Source organism: Lotus japonicus, chromosome 6 (genome assembly GCF_012489685.1).
Source record: "Lotus japonicus ecotype B-129 chromosome 6, LjGifu_v1.2".
NCBI lineage: Eukaryota > Viridiplantae > Streptophyta > Magnoliopsida > Fabales > Fabaceae > Lotus > Lotus japonicus.
In genome coordinates this window covers 44,345,563-44,365,882 of record NC_080046.1, presented here as the reverse complement: position 1 = coordinate 44,365,882, position 20,320 = coordinate 44,345,563, and the positions used below count along the sequence as shown (strand labels likewise).

Below are 20,320 nucleotides of genomic sequence, written 5' to 3'. Positions count from 1 at the left end.
GAAGAATTATCTCCTTCAGAATTTTCTTCAGTCAGTTTATCTAAGATAAGTTGCTGACTATTCTGGATTTGTTTGAGGCTTTTAACCTCAGCTTTAAGGGTATGGACTTCAGATTGAAGGTCTTGGATAGTGACAGGTTTGATAGTAGATTTTTCAAGACGCTTGAAGGTATCTCTGAGATTGAATTTATTTGTAGTAATGGGGCTCTTGGGAGGTCTATCTTCCAGAGTAAATTTGAGACGTTCCAAGTAGATTTTCTTCTCATCAGGATCAGGGATAGAATCGATGGCCCTAAAGAGTAAGTCTTGCTCATTGGTCAAGACATTGATAGAAGATGATGATTGATCATCATCAATCTGGATCTGATTTAGGTCTTCAGAGACCTCAGAGTCCGAGGGGGCAGATTCCTCTTCATCTGAAGTTTGAATGAGAAGATTATTGATCTTGTCTTCAATCTCAGGTTCAAGATGAAGCTTAGAGATTCTTCTTTTGAGTCTGCAATACCTGCTAATATGGCCTGGCTTGCCACAGTTGTAGCAGGTGACATCTTTTCCTTGAGAGGGTCTATTCTCAGGAGGGGTCTTTGCAGCTTGTGTGGAATGGGGTTTAGATCTAGGTTTGGGCTTCCTATCATGATTTCTACTAGATTTCCTTCTCCACTGTTGTCTAGGAGGAGGATCTTGCTTTCTGGGTTTAGGTTTCTTAGGGCAACCCTGAATACCAAACTGTTCACAGAAGGTACCCAGATCCCTGCGATTCTAAGATTTCTCCTTGGTGAGTTGCTGTTGGATTTTGTCATCTTGACAGATTTTGAGAGCAACTCTTTGAATAATAGCTATGAGCTGGCCATAGCTAAGAGTTTGATAAGGGATTTCTCCCCCAGGATTTTGGCTCCTAAGTTTTTCACGAACTTTGTCGCCAAAAGATTTAGGAAGACCTGCCAGGAACTTCTCTTTCCAGAAGGCTTGTTGGCTGTCTTCACGGGTGTAGACTCTGGTCAAGAAGGTATCTTTATACCATCTGAAATCACCTAAAGATTTTCACTTGAGATTAGACAGAAGATCACCAGATCTATCTTTGATGAGGGAAGGATCTCCAACAAAATGCTGGGCTATGGTAAAGATTAAGGAATTGACAGCATCAGAAATGAACTTGCCATCTTCCATAATGGGATTACCTTCTTCATCAGTCTTGACGGCAGTCAAGATTTGATTCTTTTCTTCTTCAGTGAGTTAATGATCCCACCAACCTTTGAGTTGGCCACAGAAACCAGCAACCAAGATTTCGACTATAAGAGATTCAGGACAATTATTGGAGGTTTCATAAGCAGTGGCAACCATGGTCATATTTTGGAGGATTTTGGTAATGCCATACTCATTTTCACCATCGATGTTCCATTCATAGACATTGTTGGCACTAAAGCTTTTGAAATTTGAAGAATCCTTTTCTTCTAATAGGAGATCAGGGGCAGTGGCTCTAGGGTAATAGAGTTTGGTTTCCTTTCTCCACTGATTTTTAGAATTGTGGATGACAGGGTTAGCAGCAGGAATGCTCTTAACAGATTGAACATCACACTCTCCTTCTTCGATGTTGTTCAAAGAAGCAGAGGTATTGTGAGCTGAACTTCGACGGATTACAGGTTCAGAAGCTGCTGTTGGAGGAACAGGAGCAGAGGCTGCTACTGGGGTAGTAGCAGGAGATTCAGGAACCACTTGATTGAGAAGCTTAAGTTGCTCAACAACCTTTTGAAGGAGTTCATTATCAGATTCATTTTTGGCACGAAGAGATTGAGCCGAGTGCCTAGAACGGCTACTGATTTGGAAAGGCTTGAATAGAGGCTTTTCCAGTTGACATCCTTTAGTATCAAGAGGAGCAGAGGAAGAGGAAGGCTCAATCTTGACCTTTCCTTTCCCTTTTCCAGAAGAATCATTCGTTTGAGATTCTCCAAGGGTCTGAAGATACTTGTTGGTATAATTGGCTTGTTCCATGAGGTCTTTGATGTCTTTGCTGGTGACATCACCTTCTCCTTCTCTGGTTTTGAAGGGAGAAGCCAAGACAGGTGCAGATTGTGCTCCTTTAAGGAAGAAAAGAGTTTTAGGAGGTAAGTTTGAGAGAGTTTCTTTGCCATCCTTAAGCTACCAACTAATAACGTCGACTTGATAAGGGTAAGGGATTTTCTTCTTAATGGTGTACGCATGAAACCAGTCAAAGAAGAAGATATTTTGTTGAACGAGTTCAAGGAACCCATAAAAACGATCTTGGATTTTCTTTCTCCTCTTACCTTGGTAATTTGCAAAGAACCATTCTCTTTGCTTAGTCCAACGATCAGAGTAAAAGTCTTTTCGGATGCTTTCTTTGTCAATGACAAATTCAGCAGTGATAGCTCCGATGAAATCAGAAGTTTCTCCAGTGGTTTCTAGAGAAGAATATGTTGGAGACAGAGTGGATTGATGATCTTCTTCACCTTTATCGTAGGTGGTCTTGACAGGAGTAGAATTGACATATCCTGCAAGATGGATGGTTGATCCATCATGAGAGATTGAAGGACGAGCACTTGGCTCGGGTTGGTTTCTTCTTGACATAGAAAAAGATCTTCTGGACATGGCTGATTGGAAATCATTAGAGGATGTCCTAACAGATCTAGGGATAGATAAAGAATTTCTTCTATCAAAGATAAGATCAACTTGACCTGATTGATGTTGGATGATTTCACGAAACTCCGGGGTTTCAACAGGTTGAGCAGGAGCAGCCTTTTCCAAAGACCATTTTTCAGGAAGGGTGATATCGCTCCATTGGATAGTTTTAGGAACAATAACATTGGCCTTATCATAATCTGTAAGGAAAAGAGTTGTTTCCCCAGATTTCTCACAATTTGTTCGTAAGAAATAAGATTTGATAGAGTTCATTACTTTGTATTGAACCCTATAGATTAAAGAGATAGGGACAGAATCATCCTTCATATCAAGGCCGTGAAGCTTGATATTTAGGAAGAGAACGTCAAGGATGTTTTTATCATCCAAACTAACCGTTAGGTCAGGGAAACAATTGAAAAAGATTGGTCCATTGCTCAGGCTGGTTTCAACCGTACCTAAGAGGGAGTCATGGAACCGATTATGTTTAAGATCTCTAAGACAAAGAAGTACAGCAACAAGAGACTTCCTAGTCAGAGGCTTCAGACCTACTTGGACACTACCAATATGTAGATAGTTAAAATTCTTATTGATATGATCCTTAATGCTTTTCTCAGAAAGCAGGTGAATTTCTTCATCATCCATTTTGAGTTTATAGGTTTGTTCAACCGTTTTGATGATGAAATCTGATCTTTTGAAAAAAGATCCATTTGGTTTATAGATCTCAGTATGAGAAATTTTTGGAATTTCCCAGTTATCGAGATCTTGATTGATGTCTTCAAAATGAATTTCTTCTTTGAAAACATTTTTCGATTTTAATTGATTAGATTGATGATGATGATCGATGGAAGAAGAAGAGGGTTGGGAAGATTTGAATGAAAGCTTGGAAGAAAAAGAGCGAAGCATTAGGAAAGACAAACCTTCCTTACCCGTAAGTATCATCGCCATCACCTGGTTCTATAGAAACAGATAAATAAATTAGAAATATAAGTTATACTCTGAGTTGTTCTTAATAGTTGAGCAGTATAGATCTGGATCAGACTTAAGCCACCACAAAAAGAAACTAAACAAGGACATTTTGAAGATATTGATGGAGAAGGAGATCTAGCAGAAACGATCATAGGAAGCCTACACCTAGATCTAAACCCCATTCTGCGCAAGCTCCAAAAATCCCTCCTGAGAATAGACCCTCTCAAGGAAAAGACGTCACCTGTTATAACTGTGGCAAGCCAGGCCATATTAGCAGGTATTGCAAGCTCAAAAGAAGAATCTCTGAGCTTCATCTTGAACCTGAAATTGAAGACAAAATCAATAATCTTCTCATTCAAACTTCTATAGAAACAGATAAATAAGTTAGAAATATAAGTTATGCACTTATTTATAACTTATTTATCTTCAACTATAAAGAACAACTCAATCAAGATCTTGATAACTGGGAAATTCCTAAAATTTCTCATACTGAGATCTATAAACCAAACGGATCTTTCTTCAAGAGATCAGATTTCATCATCAAAACCGTTGAGCAAACGTATAAGCTCAGATCTGATGATGAAGAAATCCATCTGCTTTCCAAGAAAAGCGTCAAAGAACACATCAGTAAGAATTTCAACTACCTGCATATAGGAAGTGTTCAAGTAGGTCTGAAACATCTGACTAGGAAGTCTCTTGATATTGCTGTACTTCTTTGTCTTAGGGATATTAGACATAATCGTTTCCATGACTCCCTCTTAGGAACGGTTGAAACCAGCCTGAGTAATGGACCAATCTTTTTTAATTGTTTCCCTGATCTAACAGTCAGTCTGGATGATAAGAACATCCTTGACGTTCTCTTCCTAAATATCAAGCTTCACGGCCTTGATATGAAGGATGACTCTATCCCAATCTCTTTAATCTATAGGGTTCAATACAAGGTAATGAACTCTATCAAATCTTATTTCTTGCGAACTAATTGCGAGAAATCCGGGGAAACAACTCTTTTCCTTACAGATTATGATAAGGCAAACGTTATTGTTCCCAAAACCATCCAATGGAGCGATATCACCCTTCCGGAGAAATGGTCTTTAGAAAAAGCTGCTCCAGCCCAACCTGTTGAAACTCCTGAGTTTCGAGAAATCATCCAACACCAATCTGGCCAAGTGGATCTTATCTTTGATAGAAGAAATTCTTTCTCTATCCCTATATCTGTTAGGACTTCCTCAAATGATTTCCAATCAGCCATGTCCAGAAGGTCCTTCTCTATGTCTAGAAGGAACCAACCTGAGTCAAGTGCTCGTCCTTCATTCTCTCATGATGGATCTACCATCCATCTTGCAGGATATGTCAATTCCACTCCTGTCAAGACTACCTATGACAAGGGTGATGAAGATCATCAATCCACCTTATCTCCAACGTATTCTTCTCTAGAAACCCCTGGAGAAACTTCCGATTTCATTGGAGCTATCACTACTGAATTTGTCATTGACAAAGAAAGTATCCGAGCAGACTTTTACTCTGACCGTTGGACTCAGCAAAGAAAATGGTTCTTTGCAAATTACCAAGGAAAGAGGAGAAAGAAAATCCAAGATAAATTCTATGGGTTCCTTGAACTCACCCAACAAAACATCTTCTTCTTTGACTGGTTTCATACGTACACCATTAAGAAGAAAATCCCTTATCCTTACCAAGTTGACATGATTAAGTGGCAACTTAAGGATGGTAAAGAAACCCTTTCAAACCTACCTCCTAAAACTCCTTTCCTCCTTAAAGGAGCCCAATCTACACCTGTCTTGGCTTCTCCCTTCAAAACCAGGGAAGAAGAAGGTGAGGTTACCAGCAAGGATATCAAAGATCTCATGGAACAAGCCAATTATACCAACAAGTATCTTCAGACTCTTGGAGAATCTCAATCGCATGATGATTCTTCTTCTAAAAAAGGAAAAGGAAAGGTCAAGTCTGAACCTTCCTCCTCCTCAGATCTTGATATCTCTAAAGGATGTCAACTGGAGAAACCTCTTTTCAAGCCTTTCCAAATCAGTAACCGATCTAGGCACTCAGCTCAATCTCTTTGTGCCAAAAATGAATCTGATAATGAGCTTCTCCTAAAGGTGGTTGAGCAACTGAAGCTCCTCAATCAAGTGATTCCTGAAACTCCGACTCAGGAAACTCCGACTCCAGAAGCAGTTTCTGCTCCTGCTCCTCCCAAAAATTCTGAAAATCTAATCCGTCGGACTTCTACTCGTAATACCTCTACTTCTTTGAATAATATTGAAGAAGGAGAGTCTGATAGTCAATCTGTCAAGTCTGAGGTTCAAACTGTCAAGAGTGTTCCGATCAACACAGTTATCCACAATTCCAGGAATCAATGGAGAAAAGAAACCAAACTCTATTATCCTAGGGCCACAGCCCCTGATCTCCTATTGGAAGAAAAATCTTCTGATTTCAAAAGCTTTAGCGCCAACAATGTCTATGAATGGAACATTGATGGTGAAAATGAGTATGGCATCACCAAAATCCTCCAAAATATGACCATGGTCGCCACTGTTTATGTAACCTCCAACAATTGTCCTGAATCTCTTATTGTCGAAATCTTGGTCGCTGGTTTCTGTGGCCAACTCAAAGGTTGGTGGGATAATTATCTCACTAACGAAGAAAGGAATCAAATCTTGACTGCCGTCAAGACTGATGAAGAAGGGAATCCTATTATTGAAGATGGCAAATTCATTTCTGATGCTGTCAACTCCTTAATCTTTACCATAGCCCAACATTTTGTTGGAGATCCTTCCCTTATCAAGGATAGATCTGGTGATCTTTTGTCCAATCTTAAGTGTAAATCTTTAGGTGATTTCAGATGGTATAAGGATACCTTCTTGACCAGGGTTTACACCCGTGAAGATAGTCAACAGGCCTTCTGGAAAGAGAAGTTCCTAGCAGGTCTTCCTAAATCTTTTGGCGACAAAGTTCGTGAAAAACTTAGAAGCCAAAATCCTGGGGGAGAAATCCCTTATCAAACTCTTAGCTATGGTCAGCTCATAGCTATCATTCAAAGAGTTGCTCTTAAAATCTGTCAAGATGACAAAATCCAACAGCAACTCACCAAAGCGAAATCTCATAATCGCAGAGATTTGGGTACCTTCTGCGAACAGTTTGGTATTCAGGGTTGTCCCAAGAAACCTAAACCCAGAAAGCATGATCCTCCTAAACAACAATGGAAAAGGAGATCTAACAGGAATGATCATAGGAGACCCAAACCTAGATCTAAACCCCATTCCTCGCAAACTCCAAAAACCCTTCCTGAGAATAACCCTCTCAAGGAAAAGATGTCACCTGCTATAACTGTGGCAAGCCAAGCCATATTAGCAGGTATTGCAGACTCAAAAGAAGAATCTCTGAGCTTCATCTTGAACCTGAGATTGAAGACAAGATCAATAATCTTCTCATTCAAACTTCTGATGAAGAGGAATCGGACTCTGAGGTCTCTGAAGACCTAAATCAAATCCAGAATGATGATTCTCAATCATCATCTTCTGTCAATACCTTGACCATCAATACCTTGACCAATGAGCAAGATCTACTCTTCAGGGCCATAAATTCTATTCCTGATCCTGATGAGAAGAAAATCTACTTGGATCGCCTAAAAGCTACTCTTGAAGATAGGCCTCCCAAAAGTCCCATTACTACCAATAAATTCAATCTTAGAGAAACCTTCAAGCGTCTTGAAAAATCAGCGGTCAAGCCTGTCACTATTCAAGACCTTCAATCTGAAGTCAGTACTCTTAAAACTGAGGTTAAGAGCCTCAAACAAATCCAAGATAGTCAGCAATTCATCTTAGATAAACTGACTAGAAATTATGAAGGAGATGGTTCTTCTTCGCTTGATTCCAATCCTGCTCCTAACGACAATTGCGGTGACTTTCTGGAAATTATTAACCAGGTCACCATCCAGAAATTCTATATCTTCATTAAAATTCTTATAGGAGATTTTATTTTAGAAACTCCAGCTCTCTTTGACACTGGGGCTGATTCCAGTTGTATTTCTGAGGGACTCATTCCCACCAGATATTTTGAAAAAACAACTGAGAAACTCAGTGCTGCTGAAGGTTCTAGATTAATAATCAAATACAAGATCCCCTCGGCTATTATCAAAAATGGTAGTCTTGAGATTGAAACTCCATTTCTGTTAGTCAGAAATCTTAGTCAGAAAGTCATTATAGGGACGCCTTTCATAAAAAAGCTCTTTCCCTATAACACTGACGAAGAAGGTATCACTGTCCAGCATCTTGGACAGCCAATTCTATTCAGATTCTCTGAACCTCCCTTTGATAAGACTCTGAATGTCATATCTTACAAAGAGAAGCAAATCCACTTCCTCAAGGAAGAAATTTCTTACAAGAATATTGAAATTCAATTACAACAACCCTCTGTCAAATCTAGGATTGAGAGTATTTTGGAAAATATTCAATCCAGCATCTGTTCTGATCTACCTAATGCCTTTTGGGAAAGGAAGAGCCATATGGTTGAACTTCCTTATGAAAAAGATTTTTCTGACAAACAGGTCCCAACCAAAGCTAGACCTATCCAAATGAATGAAGAACTTCTTCATTTTTGCCAAAAGGAAATCAATGATCTTCTGCAGAAAAATTTGATTCGCAGAAGTAAGAGTCCCTGGTCCTGCGCAGCCTTCTATGTCAATAAACAGGCTGAGATAGAACGAGGAACCCCTAGGCTTGTTATCAACTACAAGCCTCTCAATCAAGCTCTTTGTTGGATTAGGTACCCTATCCCCAACAAAAAAGATCTCCTAGCTAGATTACCTGACGCTAAGATTTTTTCAAAGTTCGACATGAAGTCTGGATTCTGGCAAATCCAATTGCAGGAAAAAGATAGGTATAAAACCGCTTTTACTGTCCCTTTCGGACAATATGAGTGGAATGTTATGCCTTTTGGATTAAAGAATGCCCCTTCTGAATTGCAAAGGATTATGAACGAAATCTTCAATCCTTATTCTAAATTCACAATTGTTTATATTGATGATGTTTTGGTCTTTTCTCAAACTATAGATCAACACTTCAAACATCTCAATACTTTCATCTCAGTTATCAAAAGGAATGGCCTGGCAATATCCAAAACAAAGGTCAGCCTGTTCCAAACCAAAATCAGATTCCTTGGCCACAACATTCATCAAGGAACAATCATCCCTATCAATAGAGCCATTGAGTTCACCGAAAAATTCTCGGATCAAATCATAGACAAAACCCAATTACAAAGGTTCTTGGGCAGTCTCAATTATGTTGCGGACTTCTGTCCTCAACTCAGTACCATAATCAAACCCCTTCATGATAGACTCAAGAAGGATCCTCCACCTTGGTCTGATATTCATACCAATGTGGTCAAGCAAATCAAACTTCGTGTCAAAAATCTCCCTTGTCTTTACCTCCCTAATCCTCAAGCTTTCAAGATTATTTAAACTGATGCCTCTGATATTGGCTTTGGTGGTATTTTGAAACAAAAAGTTTTTGACAAAGAACAGATTATTGCTTTTACTTCAAAACACTGGAACCCTGCCCAGCAAAATTATTCTACTGTCAAAAAAGAAGTTTTAGCAATCGTTTTGTCTATTTCAAAATTCCAATCTGATTTGATTAATCAAAAATTCTTGGTCAGTGTGGACTGCAAATCTGCTAAAGAAATTCTTCAAAAGGATGTCAAAAATTTAGCTTCAAAACATATCTTTGCCAGATGGCAAGCTATTTTAAGCGTTTTTGACTTTGATATAGAATACATAAAAGGATCTACAAATTCTCTCCCTGACTTTCTTACTCGTGAGTATTTACAGGGCAGATCTTAGGATGGCCTCCAAAGGCTCTTCCTCCTCATCTCGGGGAAGAGGCAGGAGTACAAACAGAAACAAAGGTATTGTAATCTCTGATTCCCTAATCTTATCTGGGCCCACTGCCCATCAATCTGGACCCACTGTCCAAAAATCTGAGCCCACTGCTCAAAACCAATCTCCTCAACCAAAGCAAACTAAAGCAGATTATGCTTTACCCATCCAAATACTTCTTGCCTTCACACAATCAGGCTTAGATGAAATACCTCAAGGCCTCACCAAACTTCCAAATAAATCTTGGGCCAGCATCGCTGATGAAGATGATGACCAAGACCTCCAATCCCTCCAAACTATCATTGATAGAACCAAAAGTATAACAACCTATGACGGAAAAAAACCTGTTGTTGTTGTTGTTGTTGCCCAATCTAGCCCAAATTCAGGTTACTTGACTAAAACAATTATGAGATTCCAAATCCTCATCGAACCAGAATGGTGGGACAATTCCGGAGGAGTTAACCTGGCCAACAAAATTGGTACCAAGCTCTTCCCAAGTCATCTTGATCCCATTCATCCAAACAAAACCCAAAGGTTCTATGAGTTCATTTTGGTTGACACAAACAGTGTAGAAATCAAACATTTTAGGGACAAACATGATAACTCCCTAATTACCCATTCTACACTACAAATTCTCCGTGTCCTTCGTCCCACTGACTTTGGACCAAATCCAAACAGTTACAAAAAATTCTCCCAGAATTTCGACCCGGTAGGTTTTAATTATTGGGACTATATTAGGGCTTGGGATAATATAATCCTTGGCCTTCAAAACAAAAATTTCAAACATTCTTGGCTCATTTATTTCAAATGGACCAACAAGTACTCTTTTCCAAATTGGTTTCATTCTTGGTGGAGCTTTTTTGGACCAACTACTGAAATTTTTCCCTCTGAAGTTCTGGAGGGATTCAATCACTTCATTAAACACTGGAATAAGGAGTTAAACAATTATCCTGATTGTTTAAACTTTTTTACAATCTTTTCCCTCTCTTGGGTATTCTCTTGGCGTTATGGTCTTAAGACCAAGACCCAACCAATCCTCTTGAAACAGGCTCTCATCAAATGGTGGAAGATCTTTGATGCTTCAAAAGCCTACAAAGAAAATGTGAGCCAATGGTTCAAAACCAATCAGAAATGTCTCAAGCATGCAAGTCTGCAAACTAGCCTCTTGCTAAATCAGAAGGCCCACATCACAGCGGCCCTTGCAGGAGCTTCAACAGAAGAAGACTTGCTGAAAAATCTTCAATCTGCTCTTCAATTATTGAAAGATCCAATTGAGCAGGCCTCATCCTCAAAGGCCCCCCAGCACAAAATTTCCGAGCAATCCTCTTTTGGGTCGGATTTTGTCCAAACCTCAGAATCAGATGATGATGACTTCTGCTAAGTTTTGTCGTTTTGTAATCATTTGATTTTGTAATAATTCTATCTCAATTATTGTAATCCACTGTAGCAACAGTAGAACTTTTTACTGTAGCAAATAGTACCCGTCAAATAGTACCGGCTACCGGGACTATTCAACCGGAACTATTCAAACAGTGTCCAATTTTTTCCTTTAAATAGGCGTCTTCTGAGCTTTGTTAAGCAGAGTTTAGATACACCACAATAGAGAAACACTTTGAGAGCTGAGCGACTGTAAGCTACTTCTCTCTCTGTTTTTCTTTCTTCAATCTTTCTTCAATCTTTGTAATATTTTCTTAAGTTATATTTAAGTTTTCAGTTTTTATTATTCTGTATATGGAAGGCTGAGCCTCCTGTTTACTTATTTATTTTCTCTGCACTTTTGTTTTTGTTTCTGTTATAAGCCCCTGCAAGGTGGCCTCCTACTTCTCTTAATCCTCTTCTTCTCCCTTCCGTTCTGCTTCTGAACCCCTCTTGAGTAAAAAGTTCTACTGTTGCTACAGTGGATTACACACACACATATATATAACATATATATATATATATATATATATAAAAGCACAAGAAGTGTCGTGTCCAGTACATTAATAAAAAGGAAGAAAAGCCAGGCTAAAAAGCCATGGGACAAAAGCAGGGGAAGAAACTCCCGAAAAGCACACAGAGGCAAAACAGGCAGGGCAAGCTTGCCTCCTCCCAAAATACGAAACCTAATCCAGGCACCAGGGCAACAAGACTAAATAGAGCGCACCGAGTCCAATCCCAGGCATAGACCAGGAATCGATTCCCAATCTACAAACGAGGCAAGAGAAGGGAGTTTGGGTGGTGATGGTGGTTTTGGGTGGGAGAAGAGGAGAAAGAAGATGAAGAAAATTTCTGGGTTTTGAAGATGGAGATGGAGGAGTTTTTGAGATGAATTTCTGAGTTTTGGGATGGAGATATGAATTTCTGGGTTTTGAAATAATTATGAGGGAGAATGACTTAATTTGTTGGAAGAAATTTTGGAGGGACCAAAGTAGATGTGAAAAATTCATATGGAACCATTTTAAATCAAATAAAATTTCAACGACTAAAACTTTTGCATTTTTTATTTAGGTACCATTTTAGATTTATGCGTATAAGTTAGGGACCAAAAACATATTTAACCCTGAATAAATTAATAAATAAAATATAAAAATTTCATTCAATTATCTTAAATGTGATTGGTCCATTTAGATTATGGGTTACTTAACCCAAATTTCACCATGGGTTATTTAGACAACCCCACTTTTTAAAATTGAGTTTGTAATTGTGCTTTGCAGCTCTATATGAGCTCATATTTGGACCTACGCCTAGATGATAAAGGTCCTGTTTGAGAAAACAACTTAATTAAGTGTTTATGGTCTTAAGCACTTATGGTCAATAAGCTATTTTAAATTTTTTATTGAAATAAATTGAAAATAAGCTATACATAAGCATAAGCTCTTTTTCATAAGCTATCATGAATAACTTATGAAAATAAGCTCAAAACAGCTTATGGTAGGCCATAAGCTGTTTGCATAAAGTCTCTCAAACACTGACATAAGCGCTTATGCTATCAGATAATAAGCTCAAATAAGCTCTTCCAAACGGGGCCAAAATTGGTAAACTTTTCAATCTTGTAGTTCTTTGTAGAAACTTTTCACAACCGAATTGTCAACGCAAACTTGAATTTTATCAACCTAAAAATGAAAAGAAAAAATTAATAAGGAGAATGAGAAGACTGTAGGCACGGTTTTGATTGGAAAAAATGAAAGAGAGACAACATTTGCATCAAGTAGAATCATCTTCATAATATATGAGATATTGAGATCCTTAAAACTTGGAATAGACCAAAGCCGAATGATTCTGGCTATGAGTTTCACATCCTTCCTGAGTCTTATGCTTTTGATATTTTCACAGTTTTTTTTTTTTTGGAAAAGAAAGAAACAAAGAAAGACAAATAAATAAAAATGTGGAAGAGATTGTTAGATGTATACCCTAGTTAATTGGGTATTATAATGATACATTCACCCCTCACTTTCTCTTCCAACTCATTTCTCTTCCTATCTCTCTCTACATTTTCTGTCACATCACATATTATATCACTTACTTCTCTCATTTCTCTTTATGTTTTGTTTTTGGTAAACGTTTCTCTTTATATTTAAACAAGGTAGAGTTGGAAATGATTTGTGAACGCAACATTATTTGTATTTATAATACCAAACTGTTCAAAATAATTCCGAATTTAACTGATATTGATATTTTAGAATTTTGTATAGTATTGACTATTGAGTAACTTTCAAAAAAAAAAAGACTATTGAGTAATAAGATTTAATTATTATGTTTCTTTTTAAAGCAATCATACGATTATGTTAAAGCATATGATTATACTATCTAATCTTATTTCATTATCTTGCATATCAAACAGACCTAGACCTTTAAAGGACTGAGTCTCATGTAAGTCAAATTTGAGTAGGTAATTCATCTTTGCCCTTAAAAATTATATATCAATAAAAAACTCACTTCTTGATATAATTTTCATTACATTGTAATTGGCTCAACTATGAAGAAAATTCACACACATTAGTGAATATTGAACACAATCGGTAAAAAACTTCTAACTCAAGATCCCATCTACAATACTCACATAAGCCAATATCATCAGCATCATCGTCATCTATTAATGTCCATCTACCCGTCTTCAGTCTCCACTCTTTATATGTGCTCTTATAGTTACAAAGAGGACTCTGATTATGCCTAAGCATTCCATTATTTTTCCATATAGAGTTCAATAACTTTTTCACTTTACGTACAAGGTGTAAATAATAATTAAACATCTATACAGATAATGGTCACTTGCGCGTTTATCACATGCAACAAATGCATCATATATATATATATATATATATATTTAATTTGTTGAAATTAATTTTTATATATAGCTATAATTCTGTGTATACATAACTTATTAATTGTATTTTGCATTCTTTTGGAGTGGCTGGTTGACCTTTATGATTCATGCATAGCTGCACATCCCATAAGCGCATGAATCACCTTTCTTGCACTTGTTGCCACATCTTCCACAATGGTTCTTGTCAAACAGAGGATTCACACACTTACCCCTGCAACATATCTGCGAGTACCTGCATCTGTTTCCACACCAACCACAGTTGTTTCTGTCTGTTGAAACATCAAACATTCACACATTTCTTCGAACAACAATCAGGCCCTGAGCTACCCTTTACACGGCAAACTCTCGGGTATTTATCACAAGTCATGATCCCCTGCCCGTACTTATAATGGCGCCCATCGAAGCCGCCTCGTAGAGAGGCAGCTGATGCTTCACTTTCAGGGATTTTGGTTGCACTGTGATTTTTAACAGAACTGAAGAATTGTGATTCTTTGTGTGGTGTTTCTGAATCAGCAATGACCAAAGCCATTAGCATGGTCATCAGAATGAAGAGGATGTGAAGGGACTTCATTTTGTGGAGAGATCACTAGATAGAAATTAAGTTGAATCAAGCTAAGTAGGCTAATTAAAGGCGTAGAGTTGAATGGAGAAGAAGTGAAAAAATATGAATGGTTTTGATGGAGATAAAATGGATCACTTCGCAGCTATTTATAGGGAGAAGAAATGGAGGTTCAGCAAACTTATTAGGTAATCGTATGAACTTGAAAGTTACAAATATATAGTGTGCTAGTGGAATGGTCTAATTCTATGGTAAAATTAGGCTTCTTTACAAGTATAAACTTAGTTCTAAATATGTAGAGAAGTTGGAAGCGAAATGTGAAATGTCTACTTAAAGTATCAAGGACACGCATTATTAGTGAGCAAATGTCATAGCTCTGTCCTTGAGTAACGTATGTGATTAAAGTATCAAGGACACGCATTCTTTCCCGGAATAAACTGGTAAATCCGTTACAACGGCACTGCCATTAATAATCCTTCCCTCTGACCAATACAACTAGTCAACAAATCAACATCTTTATAGGATTTTTTGGTTTTAATTTATGGGGTACAAAATATGAATGCCTAATTGGTGGATAACTAATACTAAGAAAAAAAAAATTCCTGTCAAGGCAAAAGTCATCTTGACAAAGTCTTATGTCTCTATAATGCCTACTTGCATTAAAGAAAAATATTCTAGACACGTTAACTTTTAGGGCCCGTTTGGTGACCATGACAGGATAGGATAAGACAGGATAATAATCATATCCTGTTGTTATATGTTGTTTGTTGCGCCAGCAGGATATGATAACACTATCCTGTCTCCTATCCTATCCTGTCAATCATGTGTAAAAGTTATCCTGAGGGGGGGGCTAGGATAGAGCAGGATAGGATACCAGTTATATATTTTTTTTCAGTATCCTAACTCCAAATTAATTTATTTTAATATTATATAATTTATAATTTATAATAATATTAATTAATAAATATAAAAATATTAATTTAACTAAAATAAAAATAAATAAAATTATTATTCATAAATAGTAAAATAGACTACTCACTTACAAATATTGATTTATTAATAATAATAGATTAATTTAATATTTTCATATCCTATTATCTAAAAATTATTTATCTACTTATATAATAATTTAAATATAAAGTATTTTTGAAATAATAATATTTTTAATTTAGTTAATTTTTATTGTTTATCACGTGTCACAACTAAGTGAAAAACATTGATTACAAATATTGATTTTTTAATAGTAATAGATTAATTTTTTATTTTCATCTCCTATTATTTAAAACTACTTATCTACTTATATAATAATTTATAATTCAAATATAAAGTACTTTTGAAATAATAATATTCTTAATTTAGTTAACTTTTATTGTTAATTATCACGTGTCACAACTAAGTGAAAACCAATCGGTTAACTGCATAATTTTATTTAACATATAGGGCATCTTCAAAACAATAAAATAGGCTAATTAATAAAATTTAAAATAATTTTATTTATTTTAAAATATAGACTCATTCACGAAAATGTAAAGAAATTAAATTTAATAGAATGATCAATTTTAAATGTATTTTTTATTCAAATATAAATCTGATACATTTTTCCTTATCATATCCTGTTCTTATCATGTGCACCTCAAACACAGGATATGATAAGAGTCTATCCTGCTCTTATCCTATCCTGTTGATATCCTATTCACATATCATATCCTATCATATCCTATCCTGACCACCAAACGGGCCCTTAGAGGCATATAGACAAGGGTCCTGATAATTTCTTTTCTTTGCTGTTATCTGGTCCTGTTTTCTACTCTGTTTCACTATCCCCTGTTTTGTTTTTCTTTCTTCTGAATGTAATCTTTGCTTCTGCTTGTTCTTTCTTTATAACTGATTTCTCATTGTATATGAGTGGCACCCTTGTGCCTTTTAATGTTAATTTGGCTTATAAAAGAAATGAATATGAAATAACTAATTAATTATTCTAAAAACTTAATATCTATTAGGTAAAGGAACAAATGAATATAGTTTTATATTTTTTCTTTAATATGTTTGCTCACATAATATTCCTTTGAGTCTCGAGCGTGGATAGATGCACAAACTCAACTATTATGTGCTTAAAATCAACTTTTTATTAGAAGAATTGAAGGCGGCAATGATCGAACTCTATACATGGTCATTGAAGCTCTGATACCATGTCAAGGGATTAATTATCCCAAAAACTTAAGCTATTGGGTAAGACCACATGAATGATTTTATTATATGTTTCTACACGCCCCCTCACATAAAAGCTCACTTGGGCTTAAATAGTAGATAATGCACATATCTATCTACTATGCGGTGAAATTCCACATTTTATTTCTCTAACAAAGAATATCCATGATGTCCAAGTAATTTTTTTGACTAATATTTATTGAAGAAATACGAAGTCAAATTCCCATATAGTACTATATGAGACAAAAGTCAAACTATAAGGCTGTAAAGTTTGGCGTGATGGTTCTGTAACCGTTTTCTGGAATTCGTAGGCTGTATAGAAACGATTACTTTGTCTCCTTAAGACTTCACAGGCAACCTAGCTAGCTTCCCTGGCCTCCACCATTGTTTTCAACTGATTAGCATGTACTTAAGTACATTATAGTTTAAGGTGTTGCCAATTAATAAGCCTAACTTGGCTGGTATACACATTTGAATTAATTGGCCGTTTATTTAGACTACCCCACTAATAAATACGTAGAATACTAGCTTGCTAGCTCATATGCATGTAATCAATATTGCAAAGAGGCCAAACTCGAACCTCTTCATCTCTATATAAATACTACTTCACCATGCATATCCTTCAAATTCAAATTAAAACATCCATTCCATTACTTCATTCTAATTCTTTTACCTCCCAATACAAATACAAAATGAAGTTCTCCAAGATCGTTCTTCGGTCCTTGCTGATCATGGCTTTGGCCATCACCCTGTCAGCAACATCTTTAGAAAGTGAAGAACCGAACATGCTTCGAGGAGCAAGTAGGTTCCTTACTCAGAAATATCAGAGGGGGGAGCCATTGACATGTGACAAATACCCCAAGATTTGCAATGTTAAAGGCAGCGCAGGCCCTGATTGCTGCAAGAACAAATGTGTGAACCTTTCCACGGATGAATATAACTGTGGGAGGTGTGGGAAGAAATGTGGGTTTTCAAAGATGTGCTGCCAAGGTAAGTGCGTGAATCCTAGAACCAACGAGAAGCATTGTGGGAGATGTGGCAACAAGTGTGACAACCGAGGTTCATGTGTTTATGGGATGTGCAGCTATGCATAGAGGATTGAATTTCAGTCTTTGGATCAAGAGCTATAGTATGATCATACCCTGGCCAATAAAGCAGTCACCTCTCTGCTACGTATCTATAGTATTAATTGAAGTGTATTTATTTGGTGTATTTAAAAAAAATTGATTACTATTTTTCTGTATGAATATCATTTCCTTGTAATTGGTTATTGGTTGTTTATATATGAAATAAATAAATAACTATATACAATTTCTATGATTTATGTTAATATTATGTTTCTTTTTAAAACACATCGATTAAGTCGTCTGTAAGCCAAACTTCAAAGTGATAATTCACTTTTTCCACAAAAAGTTGATATTACAAAAAAAAAAAACTCACTTTTCGATATGATTCATTATATTATAATTGGCGAAAATTCACACAAACTAGTGAATATTGAACAATCGGTAAAAAACTTCTCACTCATGATCCCATCTACAATACTCACATAAGCCAATATCATCAACATCATCGTCATCATCATCTATTAATTCCTCCCGACCTGTTTTCACTCTCCACCCTTTACATGTGCTCTTGGAGTTACAGAGAGGGCTTTGATTGCGCCTGAGCATTCCATTATTTTTCCACATAGAGCCCAATAACTTTTTCACTTTGTTTCTGGAGCTTAGGACACACTTGGACATCCTCAAAAAATGCATATGCTCAAGTCCTTGTTTTCTCAAATCATCGTCTTCAGAGCTTAATGAAATCATACCACACACATATTTTGCTTCCTTGTGACCCTTTTGAGCGGCTTCCTTCAAGATCCCAAGACCATCAATATTTCCATTTGGATAACCAAAATATTTCAACAACCCTTCTCTATACAAGCTTTCCATGTTTTCATACTCCTTGCAACGGTTTAAGAACGATAGCGTTTTGTCATTGGGAATCCACTGGATTAACGGGAATGTGTCCAAAGAAACTCTACGCCAAACGTAGCTATCTTCAGCAGCGTCAAGAAAATCTTTAGAACGCATTTTGATGGTGTGAAGGTCGATGAAGGAGCGTGAGGCCACGATTGCAACCACCTCTATTAATAAGTCTCTTGAAAGTGTTGTTATGGCAGCAGTGGAGCAGAGACCTTTATAACAAGTGCGGCGTCTCTTACTCCTTGCCCTCTTTACTAATCTTGAATAAGTGTTTTGTGGTGGGTGCTCGACATGAGCAGCTACATGTGCTCTAGGAGCGGATCCAGTAGGTGGAACGCGTGGTGCAGAACGACCTGCAAAACTGTCACCTCTCGCTTTAGCCATATCTGCGAGAAAATAAAGCAATTTAGTGAAAATCTTTATATCGTTAAACTAAGCCTTCAAACAATACATAAAATTCTTATAAAGCTTGATTTAAAGCTACCACATTCTAGTTTCTCTAGTATGTAATCTAAGGTTTCAAAAATTAGAATTCGGTAGTTTAATTTAGTTTAACAACAAAACACTACTTAACTCTAGTTTCTCGAACCTTAGAATACAACTAAAGTAGTACAAATAATGTTTAAATATATAAAGAAGTGAAGAAAAAAAAATTAAGCATGTGGAAGAATCATATAAACTTAATAACTTGACAAAGGACACAGATGAATAATTGCAATTATGCTAGCATTGCAGTTACGCTTTGTTTGGTGGAGGGGACTTTAAATAGAGAGAGATAAGATAGAGAGAGTTAGAGGGAGGATGGGGGATGAACATGTGTTTGGTGAAGGGAGGAGAGGGGGGAGAGAGAAGAGTTTATGTGGGCCCCGCGTGCTTTTTCAACTCTTCTCAAAATGAAGAGAGATTGTACGGAACTTAACTTTTGCTCTTTTTTTCCATGTTTGTACATAGATTTTCAACTGTTTAGTTTTTCTACTTGGATAAAATTGTAATTTACTACTACTCTCTACTATCTTTCTCATATCTCTCTTCTTTATCTCTACCATACCAAACAACCCAATAAATCTACTCTATTTCTCACATATTTCTCTCTACTCAACTTCTCTCTTCTCTACTCTCTCTTCTCTATCTCTTTCTATCCTACCAAACAAAGTGTTAGTGTTCAAGTTGATCATGCCTCACGTGAAACACCTCTGTTTTTTACGATTAATAGAATTTAATACTAAGTTTTTTTACAGCCTCTGATTTGCCGAACTTAACACCCCAAATCAAAAGATGAAGTTTTTTTTAGGCTTAATCCAGTTTTTTGTCCCTACCATTTGTCATAAATATGACTTTAATCCCTCGCCGGAGCAAAGGTAGGGATTGGTCCCCAGTTTTTTGCAAAATAGTTGGCTTTGGTCATTCCGGCCGGTTGGGTCAACGCCGGAGCTCCACCAGCTGATGTGGCCATTGCCACGTCAAATAATGAAGTCCAGTGGCTTTTTTTTCATTTAAATTCTAAAAAAAAATTTAATTAAAACCCTTAATTAAATCCTTCATTTAATTAAAAAAAAATCATTGTTCATCTTCTGGATTCATCCACACATCTCTCATCATCATCATCTTTCACCATCATCAACATCCTCCCCATCTTCGTTCAACCTCCCCCCTCTCCCCCTGGGTTTCGATCTGCCTCAGCTTGGTGGTGTTTCTAGGTTCGTCGTCGTTCTTTTTTCTTTCATATCTGCAGTGTGGGTATGGTAGCGGTGGGTTGGGGTTATGGGTTTTGGGGGTGGGAGTTTCGAT

At 36.8% G+C, this 20,320-nt stretch overlaps 2 protein-coding genes across 2 annotated transcripts; one reads left to right on the top strand and one right to left on the bottom strand.

Annotated features, from left to right (window-relative positions):
- Positions 1-17,290: 17,290 nt before the first annotated feature.
- LOC130725378 (stigma-specific STIG1-like protein 1) lies at positions 17,291-17,653 on the top strand. The gene has a single exon (XM_057576615.1). It carries the CDS (start codon positions 17,291-17,293, stop codon positions 17,651-17,653), a length of 363 nt encoding a protein of 120 aa, XP_057432598.1.
- Positions 17,654-18,079: 426 nt separating this feature from the next.
- On the bottom strand, positions 18,080-18,916 carry LOC130725377 (putative F-box protein At1g67623). The gene has a single exon (XM_057576614.1). The coding sequence runs from the start codon at positions 18,914-18,916 to the stop codon at positions 18,080-18,082; it is 837 nt and encodes a 278-aa protein (XP_057432597.1).
- Positions 18,917-20,320: the final 1,404 nt, after the last annotated feature.